Source organism: Colias croceus, chromosome 14 (genome assembly GCF_905220415.1).
Source record: "Colias croceus chromosome 14, ilColCroc2.1".
Taxonomy (NCBI): Eukaryota; Metazoa; Arthropoda; class Insecta; order Lepidoptera; family Pieridae; genus Colias; species Colias croceus.
The window spans coordinates 372,261-395,274 of NC_059550.1; the positions used below are offsets into that span (position 1 = coordinate 372,261).

Here is a 23,014-nt window from a genome sequence, read left to right on the forward strand (position 1 = left end):
CGAGCGTTAGTTATTACTGATAGCATTCATCGCCTTATCAACGTGCAATAATATTAGAATCTGAGATATGTACGTTTGTGACTAAAGGTAAAGATTGCCTTGATCGTTTTGGATCGTAATTTGGTAGATAAGCAACAATGAATTATTCATTTTAATGATTATTTTGGCTAAATTCTAGTAAAATGAATCGTTAATTTCCGTTTGTAATCACTATTTGAATTTAGTTCGGGAATTTCCACGATTATAGGTACTGTACGTTCTCATTATACTATGGTACGTACCGTACGTACGAATGTCTGTTACTCTGCCTTATAATATGTATAAACAAATGTGAATCGGGAAGAAATGTTTTTTCTTTATTTTTTTTTCGGGTTTAGGTGGTTAGGTACTGTTTACATGCCCAAGCGATAACGTCACATGAAAATAATAAGTAACATTTTACATTAGGACAGTAGATATATTATGTAGGTTGTATAGTGTATGTATACACTACGTATACGTAGTATAGGTATTATTATTAGTCTGTGATATAGGTATACGGAGATTTTTATAAATATGTTTATGCCTTGCCCGATAGAAGAATAGCCTTCCTCCATAAATGGACTCTTCAACACCAAAGACGAAAATAACTATAATATTATTATGTATGATAGATTCAGCTTGCTAGCCAAATCTTCCCCTACTGTGTTATGTGAGATAACAATATACTTATTCGGTACTATAAAGAGTTTGCGAAATCATGCATTAGATAAATAATATTATACGCTAAAAGATAACGTTGTCCTATCGTAGTATAGGTATATATAGCAATGAGCTACCCACTGCACCTATATAATATATAAGCAAAAAAAGCCTATGCCCAGCACACGTGTCATGAAGTAGGTAAATTTTTTTTGCAATATTCAAAGATACCAATAGGCAATATTGCCGCGTTTCTCCCAATGTTTCTCCATGACGTGACGGTATTGATATGACGTGACCTTGAATTCTCAACGTGTCTAATAGTTTCACTTCATTATACTTACCTAAGTAATTTTAAAATGTTCCGTGAGTTCCTCTCCATTATTGTAAATTCTAACATATAAAACAATGAATGAAATGGGACACATATTATTTTGTTATCAAGATAAGGCGTAGATAATAATATATAAATTTTTTATACGTTTTCAGCCATTGGTACTATCGCATAGTTACTAGTAGTATGTGGTACAATAATACAAGTTAAAGTAATATATCATATAATACTGCTCTAAGACATCATAGTATGGCATGATATAATAATATCTGCATACAGCATACATATTTACGTCCATGGTCACAAACTTTCCCGTTTGTAAAACCTATTAGTAGGAGGATTACGTAACGCATTTGCCAAACATTGTACCGTCCACTTGAGATTTAGTCTATATTTACTTTATAATACATCATCATCTAAACAACTGATTTAGTCAAATACATAATATCCAATTATTTCGCAATCACGTCAAAACCGTTGCATGCTAACTTGGATGGATAACTTTTAATCAATTAAATTTTCATCGTCATCATCAGCCCATATGTGTCCCCACTCCCCACGGTACATAATCCACCACGTTGGCCAAGTAAGGGTTGGCAGATATAGGTAGGTATGTTGTCCAACTTTTTGATTCTTCGAGTGTTCTTCGACATGTCGGTTTCCTCACGATGATGTTTTCCTTCACCGTTTCGATAATAATTTGTAAGTAGGTACCTAAATGAAAAAATATAGTGTCACGATCTGAAGATTTGGGTATCTGTCGGAATTTTTATCATTTCTATTTATTTCGTTCACATTATCTATTATAAATTTAAACAACAACTGAAGTACCTTCTTATTGCAAATCATATTTCAGCGTTCAACTATAGACTATCTATATTCTATGGTCTGATAAAACTTTGCGCTCCCAGTTTGTTTTACGATGGTTTATCTTGTAGTCTGAATGTCAAATTAATTGTTTCAATAGAGTTAGTTTAAACCCCAAAGGACAAGTTTAAACATCTGTACCTACGAAAATTAAACCATAAGGCACTTTATTATCTGGATTTAAACCAGGTCTATTTAAGTCTTTAATTAGAAGATTAGAATAATTTTTGACAATGAAAATTATTTTGCACGGTAATTATTTTCTATACAATGTAGGTACCTATTTATCATCCACGACCACACCTAATAAATTTGTTACTTACCTAATAAGTTTCGTGAAAATTTACTTCATTCCAACGAGACAATTGATAAACTCTTTTCTAGGTAATAAAATGTAAGACATAGCTGTTATTCTTCGTACTGTGACAAATATTACTCACAATTTTATTTTGGGATTTGTATACAATAACGACTATTAGGAATCGGTTATCTAGTTATAATAGATAATCTTCTGATATAATACATTGTTTTATAGAAAATTTAGTTTTAAATTAGATTTAATGATAATACAAGTTGGAGCTTAGACCAAAATAACTCTAGGTTAGTGTCTATGGTCATTTTTGCAACCAGAAAGTTAAATTTTGCAACTTTTTTTCTATACAAGTTAGACATAGAAATTAAAAAAAACTACTTCTCACCATAATCAAGTATTCTATGGCGCCCAGTTTTTTAAACTTCTGTTACATTGACTTTATCATTTCATACAGTTGCTTAGCGTAATTGGTAATGTTGTATAATGTATTGTTATCACTCTTACTACAATGATATCATCGTATCAATGATATCTCATTTTACACTTGGACTTTATCAATTAGTTTTGAAATTCCTTTAGTAGGCAACGTCCTGAGGATATCAACGGAATCTCCGTTTTTTATAAAGAAGATAAATTATATTCTAAATTTCTAAATTATTGCACTGGTATAATTTAAAAATTCGAATTGTATCTACACATTATTATTGTTTGTGATTTTTTTTTTGGAACTTAATTTGAAATAAAAATGTGTTTGCCGGTCGCGAATTGTTGTTTTTGCATTAGTTTAAGTGTTGGCGCCAAAATAGTGGCCGTTTTAAGTCTGGTAAGTTTTTTTTCTATATTTTATATTTGATTAGTGTGTTGTGAAAAGCGGAAATTTTTAAAATTTCATAATGTGTCGTACCTACTCATTATTAATAAGTAGCTTAATGCTATCAACTATCAAGGGAAAAATCTTATCTAAAAAATCTATAAAACATCAATTACTCAGTCTAAGTGGTCAAGTAAATTTATGACTAACTAATAATAAAATTGACTGTGTCTAAGGAAAAATAAAGGTGCCGTTAGAGAGGTATGTATACTTACTACAAGCATACTAGGTACACATTTTTCAAGATTCCGTGATTTTCTTCTGGTTTATTTTCATATGATGCAGAAATAAAACGAAGGCTTCCTTGACCCGGGGGCACACCCGATACATTCCGTAGTAGATTATAAATAATCTGCAATATTACCCTTCTATCAGAGAATCAATATTTTTATACTATCTATAAATAATTATTGTACATTGTACAATATTGAGTATAATATAATATTGAACTAGATATTGAAGTATTGTGTTGTGTATTTAAACTACCTATTTATATACATTATTTACACACGGCTGGATTCTGAATTTTACCATTTAACGTCAACCATACAAATACTGCTTAAATATTTTATTGTAAGTGACTTAATAAGCTTTCTCAAACCTTAATTTATTTAAATGTCTGTTTATTACTGCGTCTACCATTATTTAATTTCGAAAAAAAAGTCGATAAAACTATATAGGTAAACTGAATGAAATAAACAATAGGTACCATTTTTTTTTTACAAAAACTATCACAGGAATTCTTTCCAACATCAAGTAAAAGGAAGCTAAACATAATAGTAGGTATTTATTTTATGGTATCTGTGTATTTTACAACTTGAAGTCGGTGGCGTCGGTGCCTATAATAATAAAAATGAGTGTGTGTCTGACTTAATATTGTGTGCTTGACTCGGCGGCAACCTCATGGCTCATTTATATGCTGTGTTTAAATGCAAAATTAATCGACACCGAAATGACGCGACTTTGGAATTTTACTCTCAACGCGCCTGTTTTATTAAAAAAAATGCAGACTAGGCTCTTTGTGAAGTCGGTTAAAAATCCTTTTATACTACTTACAATAAATCGTATTTTTTTTTTGTAGGTATAGTTTTAGATGATGCGATTATTTTATTTAAAATTTACAAATATCTATTTATGATAGATTCAGATGAAAATCTATTCCGGCTTTTTGATATAGGTATGATACGATTAGATGATCTGATAAAAAGTAGATTGTTTATAGATTGTGATGTTCCTATGTAGACTGATTTTGTGAAGTTATTGACCGTTAATTTTAACTTTAGAGCAGCGAAACACATTATATTATGTAAATCCATGAAAACGGTAGAATGAGGGTAGATCATCTAGTATTTACATTTTGATTTTTTGAACGTCATAGTTTTGGCGGGAATTTTGAAACCTAATATACTTACTCTATTCATTAGTAAACTTACAACTGTGTAATATTTACTAGTTTAAATACATAAATGAAAGTTTAATTTTGTGTTTATTTGAAGTTTTCTCGCTTCAGATCGCGTCCGCGGGAACATCTCTCATCTACAGCACAGCGGCCATGTTGCCCAAACTTGAAAATGACGTCAGAAGAATATGCTACTGTGTCATAGCTTTAGCAGCTGCCATTAAATTCATTATGGCGTGTGTCATGACATTTGGCACCTTTTTAGTAAGTTAAATATTTAGTAATGCTGTTACATACATAAAAATATGATCAATTGTCCAGTAGGATTTCCACGCATGAGTATCGTAAACTATATTCCTACTAAATTTTGCGATACTTTTCAACATCGCTATAGGGCAACCCCATGCCATGTGATATAAACAGATTTATACCGAATTTTTTTAAAAGTGCAAGGAATATTTTTTTAAACTTGACAATTTTTTTTGTCCCATGAAAAACACACACACATAATCAAGTTACTAAAGATCTTTATTTTTTTTAGAAAAAACCAAAACTCCTATATCCATGGCTCCTCACCGCCTGGCTGTACTCCGTCCTCCTCATAGTGCTGTCCCTCTGCGGCACGATCCTCATGGCGCTACAATATTCAAAAGATTTGCAAACCTCTGCGGAAGTCAACACAATGGTGTCTGTGTACTTCATTTATGCGAGTAAGGAACAAATTATCTGTTGTTACTTTAATAAAAAGCGGACATAATTTGCTGTCAAGTTTTTGAAAAAGAGCGCGCAATGGGAAGTTGCAGGATAACCACAGATTATTATAGAATTAAATACTACGCCATAGTAGTAGATCTGTGACGCCATAAACCTTTCTCCTTCTCTATGTCATTTTTAATTTCTCCCAATAAACAGAAATCCTATAAAAAATACTAAAAAAAAATGAAACTTATCTATTTTGATACATTATGTAAATAATCCTTTTTTTTCAGTAATATTATACTATTTCGCGTCCGTGGTCAATAGCAGAAGGGAAGAAATGATTAGAGATTTTTACACATACAGGGGACACCATCTAATAGGACACAGAGTTTTACCGAAAATGTATCCATAATTAATAATGTTTTGATTATAACAAACATGAAAATCTTTTTTAATCCTTCGGTGTAATAATAGAATTGTTGTATTTGGGTTGTATGTAAGTAAGTGAACGAATAAAAAATGAAGACTAAATAATATTTTTTATGGATTAAAAACAAGTGAAGATCTCGTTATATTATAAAATAAATGAATACTTTTTTTACTTGAGTTTTTGTTTTATCCTAATTATTAATTAATTTTAATAAAAAAAAAAAACAATTCCACAACCGCACTGCACGACACAAACTGAAGTACCATCCACACCACCTGGATGCGTGGCGCTCGTCTACAGTGCGATTCTCGAGACATTTCTTACCGAGAACCACGCTGTTGTGGAATAAGTTACCTGCTTCGGTGTTTCCTAATCACTTTGACTTGGCCACCTTCAAGAAGAAAGCCTACAAATTCCTAAAAAGCCAACAAAGCGTTCGTAAAGTCTCTGACAATGCGAACGCTCATGGGCGGCGGCGAGCCTCCAGGAAGTGAGTCGCCCGCTCTTTTGTTGGAGTTTACATAAAAAAAACCTAGCCCATATTGCCAAACCCAAGGGTAGTACATTATTACAGGTATATATTTTGGGTATATGCATGCTAGCCGTTTAAGTTAGTAGTAGTACCTAACGTAAGTAAGTACAGGTAGGTACCTACAAAAAGGCGGTCTTGTTACTAAAATTCCATATAAATCTAAATAACATGGCACTACCGCACTAGCGTGCGCGTGAACAATATAGGTATCGCCGCTGCACGCTGGTGACCACAGAACATACCTAATATAAAGAGGTATTTAAAATCATTAGGTACGGTCGATTAAGTTTACGATGATTTTGTAGATTAAAAAAATGTGTGCGTGTACTAGTGTACACACGTAAGAAGTGAAACTTCTTTATGACCTTATTTTTCAAAAAATAATTTACTATATGCAACTTTACAGAAATACGTCGAATCACGCGTGGTGGGGATAAGAAAAAGATGACGCGTAACGGAAAAAGTCACGCGTAACGAAAAAATGTTACACTACATTTTTTTCCAACCCCGATAAAGAAGTTTCACTTCAATAAATTACGGAAAAAATATATTCGATATCGAACTATCGATGTATCGCTATATCGTCCAAAAAAATATCGATATTTCGAATAATAATATCGATAATTCGATATTTTATCAACGTCAGTCCTATTAATGTCAGCTGGTGGTCAGCACTCGCCACTCAGCTGTCAAGATGTTAGATGTCAACAAGATGTCAACGAACGTCATCGGTCAGCTATTCAATTGCGCTAAATCATAAAATTTAAATTGTTTACATTTTTAAACAATAATAGATAGTACAAAGGCGTACTTGTTGTAATAATTGTAATATTTAACTTCAAATATAGATTCCTATTCAGTTAATATGCGATAGCCTAGTATTGCGGTTGTGTTTCTGTGCTTTCAGTAAACAATGAAGGTGTTTTTCATAATATTATTTGTGTCCGTAACATCGGCATCGGAGGAAAGTCGTGTAAATCCTGGCTATAATTGCGCTTATTGCCAGCCAGAACAAGTTCATATTGCCTTTGGTGGTAAGTTGTTTTAGTTAATTGATTTCCAATAATTCTTTGTTTGATAAATCATACTTTTTCTTTTAAGTACCTAAGCATTTTAATTGCACGCCCTATTATTTATTGAGATAAATTTCCATTCAAGTGAATAGGAAATATTTTTCATATTACTAATCAAGTATCTAGTATTTGCGTAGGTATTAATAATTAAAAAAATGTAGAAACCACAACAAACTTAGAACTTTATTATTTATAAACTTTGTAATTTGAAATTAGAATTTGTGGTAACATCTCAACATCTCAAATTTTTTAGTCAATTATATACAAATAAAAATAATAATTAATATTCCATATATAATATAATTATGATAGTATTATAGATATTTAACAATAACCAGAAATATCAAAGTATACACCCTTTAAATGTGTGCTATGCGTTAGAACTATTTATCATATTAAAATATATTAATTAAAAGGTATTGGAAATGCGGGAATGCTTTAAAAACGTATGCCTAAAAGATAAGGGAATTCTACAAATTATTTGTGTGACAGGCTGTTAAACTAAATTATAACTACATTTTTTTATAACAGTGGGTCATAACTTCACCTATGCAAAAAATTCAGAAGGAAATTGTAATCTATACTAATATTATAAAGCTGAAGAGTTTGTATGTTTGAACACACTAATCTCAGGAACTACTGGTCCGATTTGAATAATTATTTTGGTGTTAGATAGCCCATTTATCAAGGAAGGCTATATATCTTTAAGCGGAGCCATGTGGGTGAAACCGCGAAGTGCAGCTATAATAGTGTGTAATATATGCTGGTAATTTAAAACATATTAATCTAAGTGTTCATAGTTTTACACTGACATATATATATCTTACATTTAAACTCAATAAACACTTTGATAAATAACAACATACAAGTGACTGACAAATAAGCAACCTTATCAATTAGTATAAACAATTGTGAGTTGTTGATAATGGCTGGAGCGAGGGTGTACAGATTAACTGTATTTTGTCATTATTTATCACTGTTTATGTGCTAAATAATAAATGGTTCTTGTTTTTGAAATGTTATTATTAATTATACAAATAGATATTTTTGTTCTATGTACTTAATGACTTTATTCTTGTTTTATATTATAGAAAATAGTAGGTAATATTCCATGTTTGTTATAAGATATTGTGGTTATATCAAAACTATAGTAAGATTTATAAGGACTTTTTCTTCATAATTTTAAAGCTTTAGAGTCAACTAATAAGCAATTTCAAAATGGAATCCCTCATCTTACATACTAGCTATTCTCCGCAGTTCTCCGGTCTGCTTTACTGTACTCTGTTTTACCCGCAGTGCTCCGCTCCTGTAGGTCTCAGCGAGTTGATTATAGCCTATAGCGTTCCTCGATAAATGGACTCTCTAACACCGAAAGAATTTTTCAAATCGGACCTGTAGTTCCCGAGATTGGCGCATTCAAACAAACAAACTCTTCAGCTTCATAATATTAGTATAGATTTAACAATTTATTTATTTTCCATTCGTAAATTGCAGAAAAAAGCAACGACATAGTGGTAACATGGACGACGTTCAACAACACGCACGAGTCGCGCGTGCAGTACGGTCAAGGGATCATGGACCAGGAGGCTGTCGGCACTCGTACTCGGTTCACAGACGGGGGACCTTGGAAACGCTTCATGTGGATACATAGGGTCACGCTTAAGGACCTTAAGTTTGATACTAGATATGGTATGTTTTAAATGTATAGTAAATTTCAAACTCTCAAACTAGAACATTTATTTATTCAATTAGACTTCTTTTAGAAGCACTTTCGAATCGTCATAATTTCTAATACTATACAAGGAATTAGCTAAGTACTAGGTATAAGTAATATTATATCGTAAAAATTTTACAAAGCCTAAGCTTAGCAAATCGTTATTTGTAACAATGACATGAAAAGCTAATCTCAACATTTATCTAACTAAAACATCTGATGTCATTTCCGGCATTGGGTCAAAAGTTGAGTGATTGAACTCGCACATTGTGCAAAAAATGTCACACATTTATTACGATGCCAAGCTTGGTGTACACTCATATTAAATTGTATGCCCAATTTCGAACATATAAAACACTAGCTTTCCGCCCGCGGCTTCGCCCGCGTTTTCAAAGAAAAACGCGTTCCCGTAGGATTTCCGGGATAAAAACTATCCTATGTCCTTCCTCGGGTTTCAAAATATCTCTATACCAAATTTCATGCAAATTGGTTCAGTAGTTAAGGCGTGATTGAGTAACAGACAGACAGACAGACAGAGTTACTTTCGCATTTATAATATTAGTATGGATTATCTTGGTTCTCCTACAAAGCGGGCTTCGACTTTCTTTTTGGCTGTATTATACAATCGAACTTCGCTGTTTTTTTTTCTCGTTCATAAAATAACTAGTTATGAATTTAGATGGAATTATTTTTACGAATAAAAAAATGTACAGGTACATAATATATGAATAAAGAAAAAACGAATAAGTAGATAAAATCATTTTATTGGGTTGACCACATTATATAAAAACATTAATAAATACAAAACATTAAAAATAAAAGCAGTACCTACAATAAGCCAAAAATATGAGAAGTAGGTAAGTAATAATTTGTGTAGGTATTTTGCATTTTTGTTGTAAAGTAATACTTCGAAAATATATTAAAATTAAAATATTATTTGCCATAATTGCATTTCCTCATTTCAGAGTACCACGCCGGGTCGAGTTACGGTTGGTCGGAGTTGTTCTCCTTCAAAACTCCTCCCGAGGGAGAGAAGTGGGTGGTACGCGCTGCTATATACGGCGACATGGGAAACAAAAATGCGCATGTAAGTCTAATTTTTAATGATTTATCAAATTTTTAGTGATTTATTTGACCTTAACAATTGATGTGATGGAACTACTGGGTGTAATTTTACACAGATTGAATAAAAACTCCCTTTTTATGTATCGCTTTGAGTTTATTTCCTTCCAACAAACGTTAAGATGACACAATACACAATGACACTGAATATTACAAATCGTGTGAACAAGAAAAAAAAATAAAAATGAAGGTAGATCGTAAACATACAGCCCACCAAGGACAAATTTTCAAAATTTTCCTTAATACAACTAATAAGTATACCTACTCATGTAAGTATTAAGTAAATTAGTACTTACATGAGTAGGATTTTACATCTTATTTCCAAAACTATTCCAGTCTCTATCGTACCTCCAAGACGAAGCCCAGCGCGATCACTTCGACGTGATACTCCACGTGGGTGACTTCGCCTACGACATGGACACGGACAACGCGCTGGTTGGGGACGAGTTCATGAGGCAGATACAACCGTTGGCCGCAACTGTGCCATATATGACCTGCCCTGGGAACCACGAAGCGGCTTAGTGAGTTGTTTTTGTCATTTAAACACACACACACACACACACACACACTTCTCTTAGGCACTTTATAACTTTTCTCTCACGCACACACTTATCACTTATTTCTTCATGAGGCAGATCCAACCGTTGGCCGCAACTGTGCCATATATAACCTGCCCTGGGAACCACGAAGCGGCTTAGCGAGTCTCTTATAAAATTCCCACACACACACATCTCTAAGGCATTTAATAACTTTTCCCAGGCACACGAACAAATTTACAAAACTCACGCACACATAAATACATGCATACAAGACCTCCCCATTGTATTTTTAAATATTAATACATAAATAAAAAATCGTTTATTGCTCATATTATCATTTATCACGTTACATCAGTTACAGATTATTATATTGCTCTAATAATGATAGAATTTATATTTTTTTACATTCACCAACTTTGTATAAATTGTTAAAAAATCAAAACTTTAAAAGGAAAGAACTAGTGTGGGTGTGTGTGTGTGTGTGTGTGTGCCGAGCACAAGTGTAACTTCTTGGGCAAGATTCAAAGATACCAAAATCATTGTCTTACTGACGTGATCTTGAAATTTTACTCTTAACACGCCTAAAGAAATTTACTTCAAATTTTTTTCGAACTACCCTCATTTTTTTTCATTTTTTTTCAAGTAACTTCAGCAACTACCGCAACCGCTTCTCGATGCCGGGCCACGAGAGCCTGTTCTACAGTTTCGACCTGGGTCCCGTACATTTCATATCAATTTCCACGGAATTCTACTATTTCCTCGAGTACGGCCTTAAGTTGGTCGCTGAACAGTTTGACTGGCTGCAGAGGGACTTGGAAATGGCTAATACAGCTGAAAACAGGTATTATGTGTATTTTTAATATGAAAAGAAATAAATATACAATGTGTACTTAAAAAATAAAGATTATAGTGTCCTTTTTGATCTTGTTAGCAGTAAAGGAGGCAAAGTCAATACTGAAATTTGAATAAATGAATTAATGATGTTATTATATGTATAATTTGTTGTTAACAAATGTGGACAATTTTTTCCTTTTTAACATTTTTCCAAAAAATTGTTAAGGTAGCTGCTATATATAATAATTACATATGATAAAAAATATTTTCAGAGAATGTATAACTTATGACAGAGTGTGTTTTAAGTGTGTATTTTTAATATTAATTAGAACTCATATTATGATAACATTGATTTCATTAACAATAAATAATGATGTTTTGCCCATTTTAGTAGATTTAAAATAGCAGTGTTTATAATTTTCATAAAATATTCTATAATCTTGCTGCTATAATGCTATTGATGCTATTAAACACCTCAAATGTAACCCAGCTGTACAAAATGTCGCATAGAAATAACGGTACACTAACATGAACTTAGCTTTCCTCCTGCGGCTTCGCTCGCATCGACTGCATGTTACCGCACGCAATTTGTAACATCGGAAATCACTATTCTAATTTCGCAGTAGTTTCAATGAAGCAAAAATTTCGAAAAGTCGCGAATTAAATCCGTCAAAAAGTGTTGTAATTTCAAAATACCGGTTCCTAGGTCGAAACGGCCGTGGATCATAGTGTACGGCCATAGACCGATGTACTGTAGTAACAGTGGGGACGATTGCTGGAACAATTACCTGCCCAACCGCGTGGGGCTGCCGGCTTATGGGTTTGGTAAGTTGGAAATAGGTTTAGGACATGTTATAGGAAATCGAGGTAAAGCTGGGAATACAGGAGATGAAGGTAGGTCGAAAATTAAAAAAAAAAAAAATTTCAGCCAGGATTCAAATCCGCGTCTTTCGCTTTGCCAGGCTACGCCTGACCTCTCCCCTGTCCGTGATCCCGCCAGAGCAATCAAATTTCTTTTATTTCCTCGGTTCTGTATTCAATTTGTTCGGATTATTCCTATTCTTTAAAAAAAATCTCTATTGTAAAGCATTTGAATACTATAAAACTGATTATCAAATTGAATGTAGTTTGTTTTCCTGTAGTATCAATTATCTATCTTCTAGCTTCTCGCAATGTAGCCTATGTCGCTATTTAGCTTCTAAACTAACTCCTGACACATCCATCTCTCATCATCATCTATCTCCAGACGGATGTAATGTCCTCAAATTGTCTGAAAAGGCAGGATTTAAAGGCAATCTCAAAACTTAACCTTTTTTTTATTTATTATTAAACATACATACATACAATTACAATTACAATTTATTACAATAGGTATACAATTAAAATTCGTGTAAGATTATATAAATAAAAATGCTACCAAAACAATTATTTATACAAGCCAATGTTTCCCTAGCTAGGTTACTGGGCAACCTGTGTTTAGGAGAAACAGCTTGCCTCTAAAATAAATACACAACCTTCCTTATTTCTATCGCACATTTCAAGGTATTGTCAGATCTTTGCCTTTACCTTACTTATTCTTTAATATCTATTCGGATGTCTATATCAGTGTAGAATTATTATTGTCTTTCTTGAAAATTAGAAAAAATACGTTTTGAAAAATATCAACGACAAGATACACGCTTCCAAAATGGGCAAAACATCATTATTTTTATATAAAATATATTTGAATCACTATTTCACTTAACATAGTATAAAAAAGCAATATCTCGCAATCAATGAATTTTAGCATCACCAGTAGTTGATGACCTATCCCATACCTATATCTTCTATTCTTTCTAACTCAGTATTCAGCTATCTACCGTCTCTTTCTTAACCATTTAAAAAGGGATAGAAGATTTATCGCTATCTCTACTCGCTCATTTGCATTTGAATGTACATGCGTATCATTGGGCCAATCACGTGAAGCGTTAGCGTCATCATTAACCAATGGGAGCGGCGTATTCCGCGGATCTTTTCTACTATTGGTGAGTCGAAGTTTTGGGTTCCAGGGCCAAACGTCCGTGGATCATATTGTACGGCCACCGGCCGATGTATTGCAGTAATTCTGACGATATAGACTGCAGTGTGGAGTACACGAGGAAGGGCCTGCCCTTGTTTGGCGCTTTTAGTAAGTATTCAACGTTGAACAGGATTGATTCAGCACTATGTTGTGACGTCATTATACAAACGAATTCGTAATGTATAACATCCCTACTAATAATATTATAAATGCGAAAGTAACTCTGTCTGTCTGTCTGTCTGTTACGCTTTCCCGCTTAAACCTCTCAACCGATTTTGATGAAATTTGGCACAGACAATCTTTAGACGTAGAGTTTGAAGTAGTCGGATACATACAAACATATAGGTGAAGCTAACAAAAACGTGATAATATATATTTCATATTTCAGGATAATTTTCACACACCGCACGATCTGATCCCACACTAAGCTTTCGCTTGTGTTATGGAAACCAGATGGCTGATAAACATACATATATAATTTTAAATAAATACTTATATAGATAATTAACACCCAGACACCGAGCAAACATCTATGTTCATCACACAAATATTTGCCCCGGGTGGGAATCGAACACACGACCTCAGACTTGGAAGGCAGGGCCACTACCAACCAAGCCAACCGGTCAGTCAATAAAAAGAATAATTGTCGTTCAGGTCTAGAGCCACTTCTAAAAGACTACGGCGTGGACGTGGTGGTGTGGGCGCACGAGCACTCGTACGAGCGCACTTGGCCGCTCTACGACCAGAAGGTGTATAACGGCACTACACACCCTTATGTTAACCCGAGGTAAGATTGTTACTTTTCTGTATTTTTAGCTAATAACTCGTAATCACTACATAGTATAAAACAAAGTCGCTTTCTCTGTCCCTATATCCCTTTGTATGCTTAAATCTTTAAACGGATTTTGATGCGATGTTTTTAATAGATAGGGTGATTCAAGAGTTTTAGTAAGTATATAATTTATTAGGTTTTAGACAAAGCGGGCGAAGCCGCGGACGGTAAGCTAGTCTGTCTGTATAATAAAAAAGTGTGTTGGTACGGTAGCAAATCCCTTAACCGTTTTGGCTTGGAATAGCAACAAATTCATCTCAAGATTTTGCGCTAACAAAGCACTTTTAAAAAGAAAAATAATATCAGTTTTTATATATTCATTATACATTTTAAAGCTAGACAAAATGTATACCAGCAGTCCTAATAGCATGTATTATTCTTTTATACTTTAAACATAAAAACAAAAATTACTGGCGTGAATAAATAACTCAACAAAAAACATTCGGATGTTCTAGAATCCCTGTTTGATCATATTGAGTGTTAAAATATAACCAAAAAAGTATTTTTATTGCCATAAAAAGTATTTAATACGGCGCTGGCTTATGATAAATTACATACAAATTATGGTAAGTATAATTTATATACAATAACTCTTATTATTATAGCATGCACCAGAAAAAAGTCAATTTTTCGTTGTAATTTAAACTGACATTTAAAGTTTAAACCGCATGCTTTTTTATTATTTTGTGAAAAAATATACGAAGCTTTCATTCAAACATTACAAAAACACCAATTTAATGACTTCAGCTTGTATAAATTCACTTTAGTATTTTAATTTTTATATGTATTTAAATGAAAAAATGTCTAGATTTTTTTTTCAGATTTTTCATTGTTTCTTTTTTTAATTTTTTGTGTTTTGCAAAATTTTCGTGCTCTATAGAGTTTAGCTGTTTATACTAATTATGTTTATATTATTTCAATGTATGTTTGTTTGCAGGGCACCTGTGCACATCATAACCGGCTCGGCCGGCTGTCAAGAGGACACTGATGGATTTAAGCGTGAGTATTTTGATAAAACCTTGCTTATACATATACATATATACGTATAATATACATACAAATGTATTTTTTAACTTTAGTAAAAATAACCACAATAAAAATGTTCTTTCATTTTTTTGTTCAAAATGTCACCAATTTAAATAAAGTAAAGGGGCAGCAAATAATTCTAAAATGAGACTGCACACATCTTCGTAATTGTATGTAAACCTGTTTAGCTTTTACAGTTGAAAGCAGAATATTGTATTCTTTTATTTTAGTAAATAATTAATTGTATTCAGAATTTTTGATAAATAAACCAAATCCCTAAAGGCACTGGTTCGAATCCCGCCTCGTGATCAAATTTTTCCTATTCTTTTTAATCTCCTTTGTCATAAAACTAAATGTTAATTGAAATAATTGCATTGCCTAGCTCATCCCGCGGAATGGTCCGCCTTCAGGTCGAGTGACTACGGCTACACGAGGTTCAAGGCGTATAACAATACACACATTTATTTTGAACAGGTTGGTAAATGGTTAAATATTGGCAAAAAAAATACTTTTTTTATATAATGAAGGTTTTTTTAAGGATAACTTTATATTATTTAATAATTTTTATACCTATATTTTTTGGATTTATTCAAAGTTTTTTTAGTTTATATGTTTGTATATTATGTTTTACATCGACATTTTATAGTCAGGCAAAAATGAAATTTAAAATGTTTAACACAAGGTTTCTTTTGCAGGTGGATGTGGACCTCAAGGGTCAAGTTGTGGACTCCGTGTGGATTGTCAAAGACAAACATGCGGCGTATGAGTTTTAACTTTAATTCTCATGTAAAATAATTTCAAAAAACACTCATAGAATCATGTTTTTTATGTTATATTAGATTTTTTTTCATAAATTAAGTTTATTATGTGAAAAAATTATTGTTAAAGTTCATTCTTTTTTTGTACCTAGAAGTGAAACTTCTTTGCCAAGATTCAAACCAAACTCGTCGCCTTACTCCATGACGTGACAGTATTGCCATGACGCGACCTGGAAATCTAATTCTCAACGCGCCTAAAGAAGTTTCACTTCAAAAATTCTTTAAATTCGGAATTATCCAAAGATTAGTGATAAATGCAATATGTGATTTTATTTATAAGTTTATGTAAATTTGGTATTTAAATAAAGTAATTTTATTGATAAATAATGCGTTTTCTTTTAGTTTCCTTTCTCTTATGCAAAGTAACAAAATTGTGCTAGAATGTTTAAATATTTTCTGAACCATGAAACAAAAGTATCAAAATCACTACATGTGTCTGATAAGTTTTAAAAAAGGCGGGCAAAGCCGCGGGCGGAAAGCTAGTATAATGTTAATATACCTACCATTCTCTCGATGAAATGAAATTCAATTCGTACTTGCACTAGGTATCAGCTATCTATTGAACTATTGAAAAAAAGTGGATTCAGAAGTTGCTCTTTCAAGTTGCTCTTTCAAGTTGCTCTTTCAACCAAAAAATAGCTAGTACTTGTATACGTAGTATATTATTATTAGTCTGTGCTAGTACGTACAAAATTTGTTTCAAAACAACTGTAGGTATGTACCAACAAAGTACATATTTCATTTATATTTTACTTATTGATGGTCAAAGCTATCGAACATTCGGGTATTTAACCAATAGAATTACTTTGAATAACAATTTTTATGGTAAACTTGAAAAAAAAAACTCCGGCCTCATAATTATAGACTTATTTTATTTAAATTATTCAAATACAATATATACATGATTGTTGTTCGTCTCTGCTCACTTTTTTTAGTTTATTTAATCTGTAATTATCACAAAGTAAAATATACGTAGAGTAACTATCCAAATCCCAGCAGAGACGACAACGATCCAAATCATTGAAATCGATTCAGCCGATTTTAACTATTAATATCTAAGTACTATGACTTTCTTTTTTATATGCATTTAGTTTTGTAAAAATATATTTTGGCCACAGTGCGCCGGTGCATTTAGTCACGGGCTCTGCGGGCTGCCAGGAAGGGAGAGACCACTTCAAACGTAAGTCATTTTAGTTAAAGGAATTCAGTTGGAACCTATTTTTTTAATAAATAATCATTTTTACAGTACAACAAATAAATAAATAAATAAATAAATAAATCTTTATTTGCTCAAATGTGGTTCACAAGTTATTACTTTATGGAAAGTACAGCACATTCGCCAGTTATACTGGCATGCAAACATAATTTCACAGCTCCGCATAATCAGAAAAAAAAATACAATTTTATTACTTAAACATTATTATAGTTAAGTTCAAATACTTATTTATTATTATACATGTCAATATTTATGTTTATAATCCAAAAGGTCCCTTACATTATAAAAATTTTTGCTTAATAGCCACATATAAAGTTTTGTCTTAAACTGTTTTGCGTCCAATTTCTTTAAATCGTCTGGAATATTATTATAAATTTTAACACACATAGCATGACAGTTTTTTGAGTACAAAGATGTTCTAGGTTTATGGTCAAGTATCAATCTATTAGGATGACGTAAATTCCCGTACATTTCTTGAGCCGTGGTAAATAATCAAAGAAATATAATTGACTAGCTGCTCCGCGCGGTTTCACCCCCGTGGCTCCTCTCCTGTTGATCGTATAGCGTGATAATATAATATAGCCTATAGCCGTCCTCTATAAATGAGCTATCGAACACCGAAAGAATTTTTCAAATCGGATCAGTAGTTCCCGAGATTAGCGCGTTCAAACAAACAAACTCTTCAGCTTTATAATATTAGTATAGACTAGCTTCCGCCCGCGACTCCGTCCGCGCGGATGTCGGTCTTCGCGTGGATGGTTATTTCTCCATTTTGAGTACCTCATTCAATAACATCTTATAAATATCTATTGGACCCAATTCCCAAATACGGCTAGGCCTATAATAATACGCAACGTGTGTTCGCGGTTCTACGGAACAACGTCTATGGATAAAACTGAAAAATTAAGATTAATTTTTTTCTACGTGTTTTTTCAGGATAAAAAGTATCCTATTTTACGCCCAGGATAATAAGGTATAATTATACCAAGTTTCATCGAAATCGAACCGCTAGTTTTCACGTGATGCCTTCACATACAGACAGACAGACAGACAGACAGACAAAAATTTTTTTAATCACATATTTGGGTTTGGTATCGATCCAGTAACACCCCCTGCTATTTATTTTTTCAATATTTTCAATGTACAGAATTGACCCTTCTACAGATTTATTATATGTATAGATTAATAAAAGGTAAATGGGATAAGTAATAAAAAGTTATTAGTCGTATAAAAAGTAGTAGGTATTAGTTAGTCATGTTGCAGTTATTGTATTGCCGTTTGTCTTTATATCGTTTCACAGTTCTATCAAAATCCATACTAATATTAGAAAGCTGAAGAGTTTGTTTGTTTGTACGCGCTAATATCGGGAACTACTGGTCCGATTTGAAAAATTATTTCGGTGTTAGATAGCCCATTCATAAAGGAAAACAGCTATACTAGTTATTATTCTGTGCTATAGGCTAAATATCATCTCGCTAAGACCTACAGGAGCGGAGCACTGCGGGTAAAACTGCGGAGCACAGCTATAGTTTTAATTATTATTTATATTTGTATTTCATCAGATTCGGCTGCTAGCTGGTCAGCGTTCCGTTCTCAAGATTATGGTTATACAAAGTTTAAAGCCTATAATGCAACGCATTTGAACTTTGAGCAGGTAAAGACTTTACTAGACCCAATGTCTGTAGGTAGATTTCTAATCTATAGATAAGTATAATAAATCTGTAGAAGGGTCAATTCTGTACATTGAAAATATTGAAAAAATAAATAGCAGGGGGTGTTACTGGATCGATACCAAGCCCAAATATGTGATTAAAAAAATTTTTGTCTGTCTGTCTGTATGTTCAGGCATCACGTAAAAACTAACGGTTCGATTTCGATGAAACTTGGTATAATTATACCTTATTATCCTGGCATAAAATAGGATACTTTTTATCCCGGAAAAATACGTAGAAAAAAATAAATCTTAATTTTTCCGCGCGGACGGAGTCGCGGGCGGAAGCTAGTCATAAAATATTTTTTTTAATTAATCAAGAGGGTTTTGGCTTTAGGAATGTATTTCAAACTCAAACATTTTTTTATTAAATTAACTAGAATTTAGACTTCTTCTAAAAGCACTTTTGAATCGTCATAACATATTTTAACATTTACCACCGATTCGGAAAGCAGCATCTATGGAGAAGAACCGGCAAGAAGTTCTTTTAAAATCATGTCGGTATTTGAAAAATCCTTTCGGGTTTAGATAGCCCATTTATCGCTATAGGCTATCATCACGCTAAGACCAACAGGAGCGAAGCCACGAAGGTGAAACCGCGGGGCGCAGCTAGTATTCCTAATAAGTATCTATTTGTATAGCCGTCTGGGGTTTCCGATTTCTATTTGATTATGCATTTTCTATATACAAATGTGTCATCAACTCTTATAATTTATAAACATAAACATTAAATAATCCTTCTAATGAAACATAAATTTAAAAAAAAATGTGTGAAAATGTGTCTTACACACGTAAGTGAAACTTCTTTATGACCTTATTTTTTCAAAAAAAATTACTATATGCAACTTTACAGAAATAATAATAATAATCACGCGTGGTAGGGATAAGAAAAAGATGGCGCGTAACGGAAAAATGTCACGCGTAACGAAAAAATGTTACCTACACTAAATTTTTTTCCAACCCCGATAAAGAAGTTTCACTTCAATAAATTATTAAATAATTTAAACATTAATTAAAAACAATATATTTGGCAGGTATCAGTAGATCTTGGAGGAATAGTTATCGACCACTTTTGGTTGATAAAATACAACACGACTGCAGCGACACACACAAATCCCTAAATAGATAATCCCTGAAAATTCACAGTTTCATTGTGCACAACGCGACGAAATGGTCTCAATTTGCATATAGAATCGGGTTAAAATCGTATGTGACACACTGAATTATAGTGCAACAATCTTAGATTCTAAGGATTCAACAATATTAAAAATTATATAATTTTGCAATATTGCAATGACTAGTTACTTATGTAGTGAAAAAATATCGTTTATTTTTCAAATACTTATAGGTATTAAATTGTATCAAAAATATGAATAAATGTCGCTATTTTATTGAAACAGCTTATTTGTAATAAATATTTTTAAACTAAGTATTTTGTTGTTTTTTTTTATTTACTTTAGGTCTCCCTTTAATAATTAATATTTTACCATAATTTTGTATGTTTACCCACGGCATACGGCAAAGCTTAAAGAGGAGTTATGATTTTGAGTTTTGACCTGTATATGATGTATGGTTATGGATGTGATAAATTAGTAATCATAATTAGACCGTTACAAGCCTCTTCGTTGTCCCTCTGGTTATAAGTTGCCTAATGTCGTTAAATTGACTACTACCGCGCCCTCTGGGGACCTAAGGAAGAATAAAAAAAGTAGCATGTGGTATCTCATCATTTGAAATGTGCTTTACATTTCAAATAATGTAAACTAACATGAAATCACATATGAATTCCAAAATAAGTTGAATAGGTATAAAGTTTAAAAAATAAAACCCGACTACTAAAGCACTTTCTTTAGACAAATCTCTATCAGAGGAGACTATTTTCTTGCTTCGTACGCAGTGTTGCCAACTCAGTGGAATTTCCACAAGATCTGGTGGTTTAGCTCCCCCATTTAGCGGACAAATATTGGTTTTAGTGGCTAGTGGATTTTCCTAGAGATTTAGATGAGTTAAATTAGTGGTAAGGTACGACATTCAACCACTAGTGAGATTTACATAAATACTCAAAAAGAACGACTTGAACTATGTGAAACAAGGGTATGATTTTGTGTCATGCTGGTAACAGAACGAACATTCGGGAATTCCCCGAAAGTTGTTTATGTATTTCTTGAATATTGTTGATTATACCTACTATTGATATAAAGTATGATTTGATTCAAAAGGTTATATGTTTATTCTGTATTTGTGTAAACAATAATAATTGTCAGTCGGTATTGGCAACGCCAGTAGCTTCTAGCTTGTCGTATTTTAATTAATTTTGTGAAGTAAGTAATATGGTTTTACATCTGTGGTTTTACATATTATGCCCAAACCACAATACACACAAAAATTTCTTTCACAGAAATTTATTCTTCACATACTGAAACTCTAGAAGAAGCAGATACTTCTGAAGATGATCTTTAATTAATATGTAACAAAAATAAAAATTACTTAGTTCAAAATTGTTGTTATTTACAAATAACTCGCCAACGGGCACTCAATATTTACGTCTCTGGATATTTTTTAGTGTTTTTACTGGTGGTTTTAAAGACTGATTACTTTAGTGGATTTCTGGTGGGCTACGAGGCTCCAGTATGTGGGTTCGAAAAAAAAAAGTTGGCAACACTGTTCGTACGTACGTTTTAGAGTGTGTTAAAGTACATAGTTAGTCGGGTTTTACTCTTTAATTTTTTTTATTCAGTTTCCTGTTTTCTTTGTTATGGGGCTGTTAAGAGCACATTTAACAGTGATTGCGCTCTCCTTTACTCCCATACAATTGGACAGTGTGCGCAAACGAAAGCGCAATATCACTGTTACTTGGCGAGGCTCGTAGAAGAAAATAATCCTACTACTATTATAAAGGCGAAAGTTTGTAAGTATGGATGTATGGATGTTTGTTACTCTTTCACGTAAAAACTACTGAATGGATTTGAATGAAATTTAGCACACATATAGAGGGTAATTTGGATTAACACATAGGATAGGTTTTATCCCGGAAATCCCACGGGAACGGGAACTATTTTTTGAAATTATTTTTTGTTTTGAATATGTTGACGTTTTTAATTTTGATGTTTTAAAATGCAGACCCGTACATCATAAAAATAAAGACATAGAATCGTATATGATGGTTTTAAGACCAATCTTTGAAATTATTTTCTATCGAGCCGATTTCGTCCAATTATGTATCGAGTCCGTCCACGTTAGGCATGACGACAGTATCCATAAATGATCGTATTGGTGTTTTTAAGGGAAAATGTATAATAAATAAATTCAATATAGTGACTTAAAAATCTTAAAAACACTAAGATTAATGAGATTATCAATAAAATAAAACATTGAAATTCTGCGGTTGGCCATTTTGACTAAAACACGCGTGACGTCACGCTTAAGTAAACAACGTCAGATGTATTTTGTTGTTATGAATATGTTGAGAATACGCATTTTTATTTATTTTCTATTGTTTCATGTATGCTTTATCGACTCAGAACAGAATTAATATAATTGCGAATTCACGAATACGTGGTTTCGGGGTTCTCCGCGCCAACTTTTTACAATCATTTCTTATTATTTTCTCGCTTGAAATAATTACTAACACATTTTTGAGCATTATTTTAATGTGGATTCACACTGCAATACTGCACACCACTTATAAACTTTGAAATTCGTTTCTATAACACATATTAAATAAATATTTTTTTAATTTTCTTCGCAATGCATACAAATAATTACGTATTTACTAAAGAGTGACGTCACGCTTACGCCACACAGTTGATAAATATTTTTTGAAAAATGGCTTTTATCCTCGTTAAATTTAAGTATATTACCGAAATATAGGGTTTTTCTTGTATAGTAAACGTATACACACATTATGGAAGAGGATTTCAAAATCTTTCGTCATGCCTAATAGG

At 32.6% G+C, this 23,014-nt stretch overlaps 2 protein-coding genes across 5 annotated transcripts; both read left to right on the top strand.

Annotated features, from left to right (window-relative positions):
* The first annotated feature begins 2,686 nt into the window (after window positions 1–2,686).
* LOC123697522 lies at window positions 2,687–5,765 on the top strand. Its single transcript, XM_045644065.1, has 4 exons — window positions 2,687–3,018; window positions 4,577–4,729; window positions 5,007–5,175; window positions 5,455–5,765. The coding sequence occupies exons 1-4, from the start codon at window positions 2,941–2,943 to the stop codon at window positions 5,574–5,576; spliced, it is 522 nt and encodes a 173-aa protein (XP_045500021.1). The 5' UTR covers window positions 2,687–2,940; the 3' UTR covers window positions 5,577–5,765.
* Window positions 5,766–6,823: 1,058 nt separating this feature from the next.
* LOC123697519 (acid phosphatase type 7) lies at window positions 6,824–20,311 on the top strand. Of its 4 annotated transcripts, none has more exons than XM_045644060.1 (10): window positions 6,824–7,160; window positions 8,694–8,888; window positions 9,879–10,000; window positions 10,372–10,556; window positions 11,218–11,415; window positions 12,115–12,233; window positions 14,122–14,254; window positions 17,262–17,323; window positions 18,922–19,013; window positions 20,105–20,311. In XM_045644060.1, exons 1-10 carry the CDS (start codon window positions 7,040–7,042, stop codon window positions 20,189–20,191), a joined length of 1,314 nt encoding a protein of 437 aa, XP_045500016.1. In that variant the 5' UTR covers window positions 6,824–7,039; the 3' UTR covers window positions 20,192–20,311. The 4 variants fall into 4 exon arrangements, with proteins under 4 accessions (XP_045500016.1, XP_045500015.1, XP_045500018.1 ...); XM_045644059.1 differs by lacking the exon at window positions 12,115–12,233 and adding an exon at window positions 13,457–13,575 and having other exon boundaries at window positions 6,827–7,160; XM_045644062.1 differs by lacking the exons at window positions 17,262–17,323; window positions 18,922–19,013; window positions 20,105–20,311 and adding exons at window positions 15,237–15,298; window positions 15,708–15,799; window positions 16,021–16,210 and having other exon boundaries at window positions 6,828–7,160.
* Window positions 20,312–23,014: the final 2,703 nt, after the last annotated feature.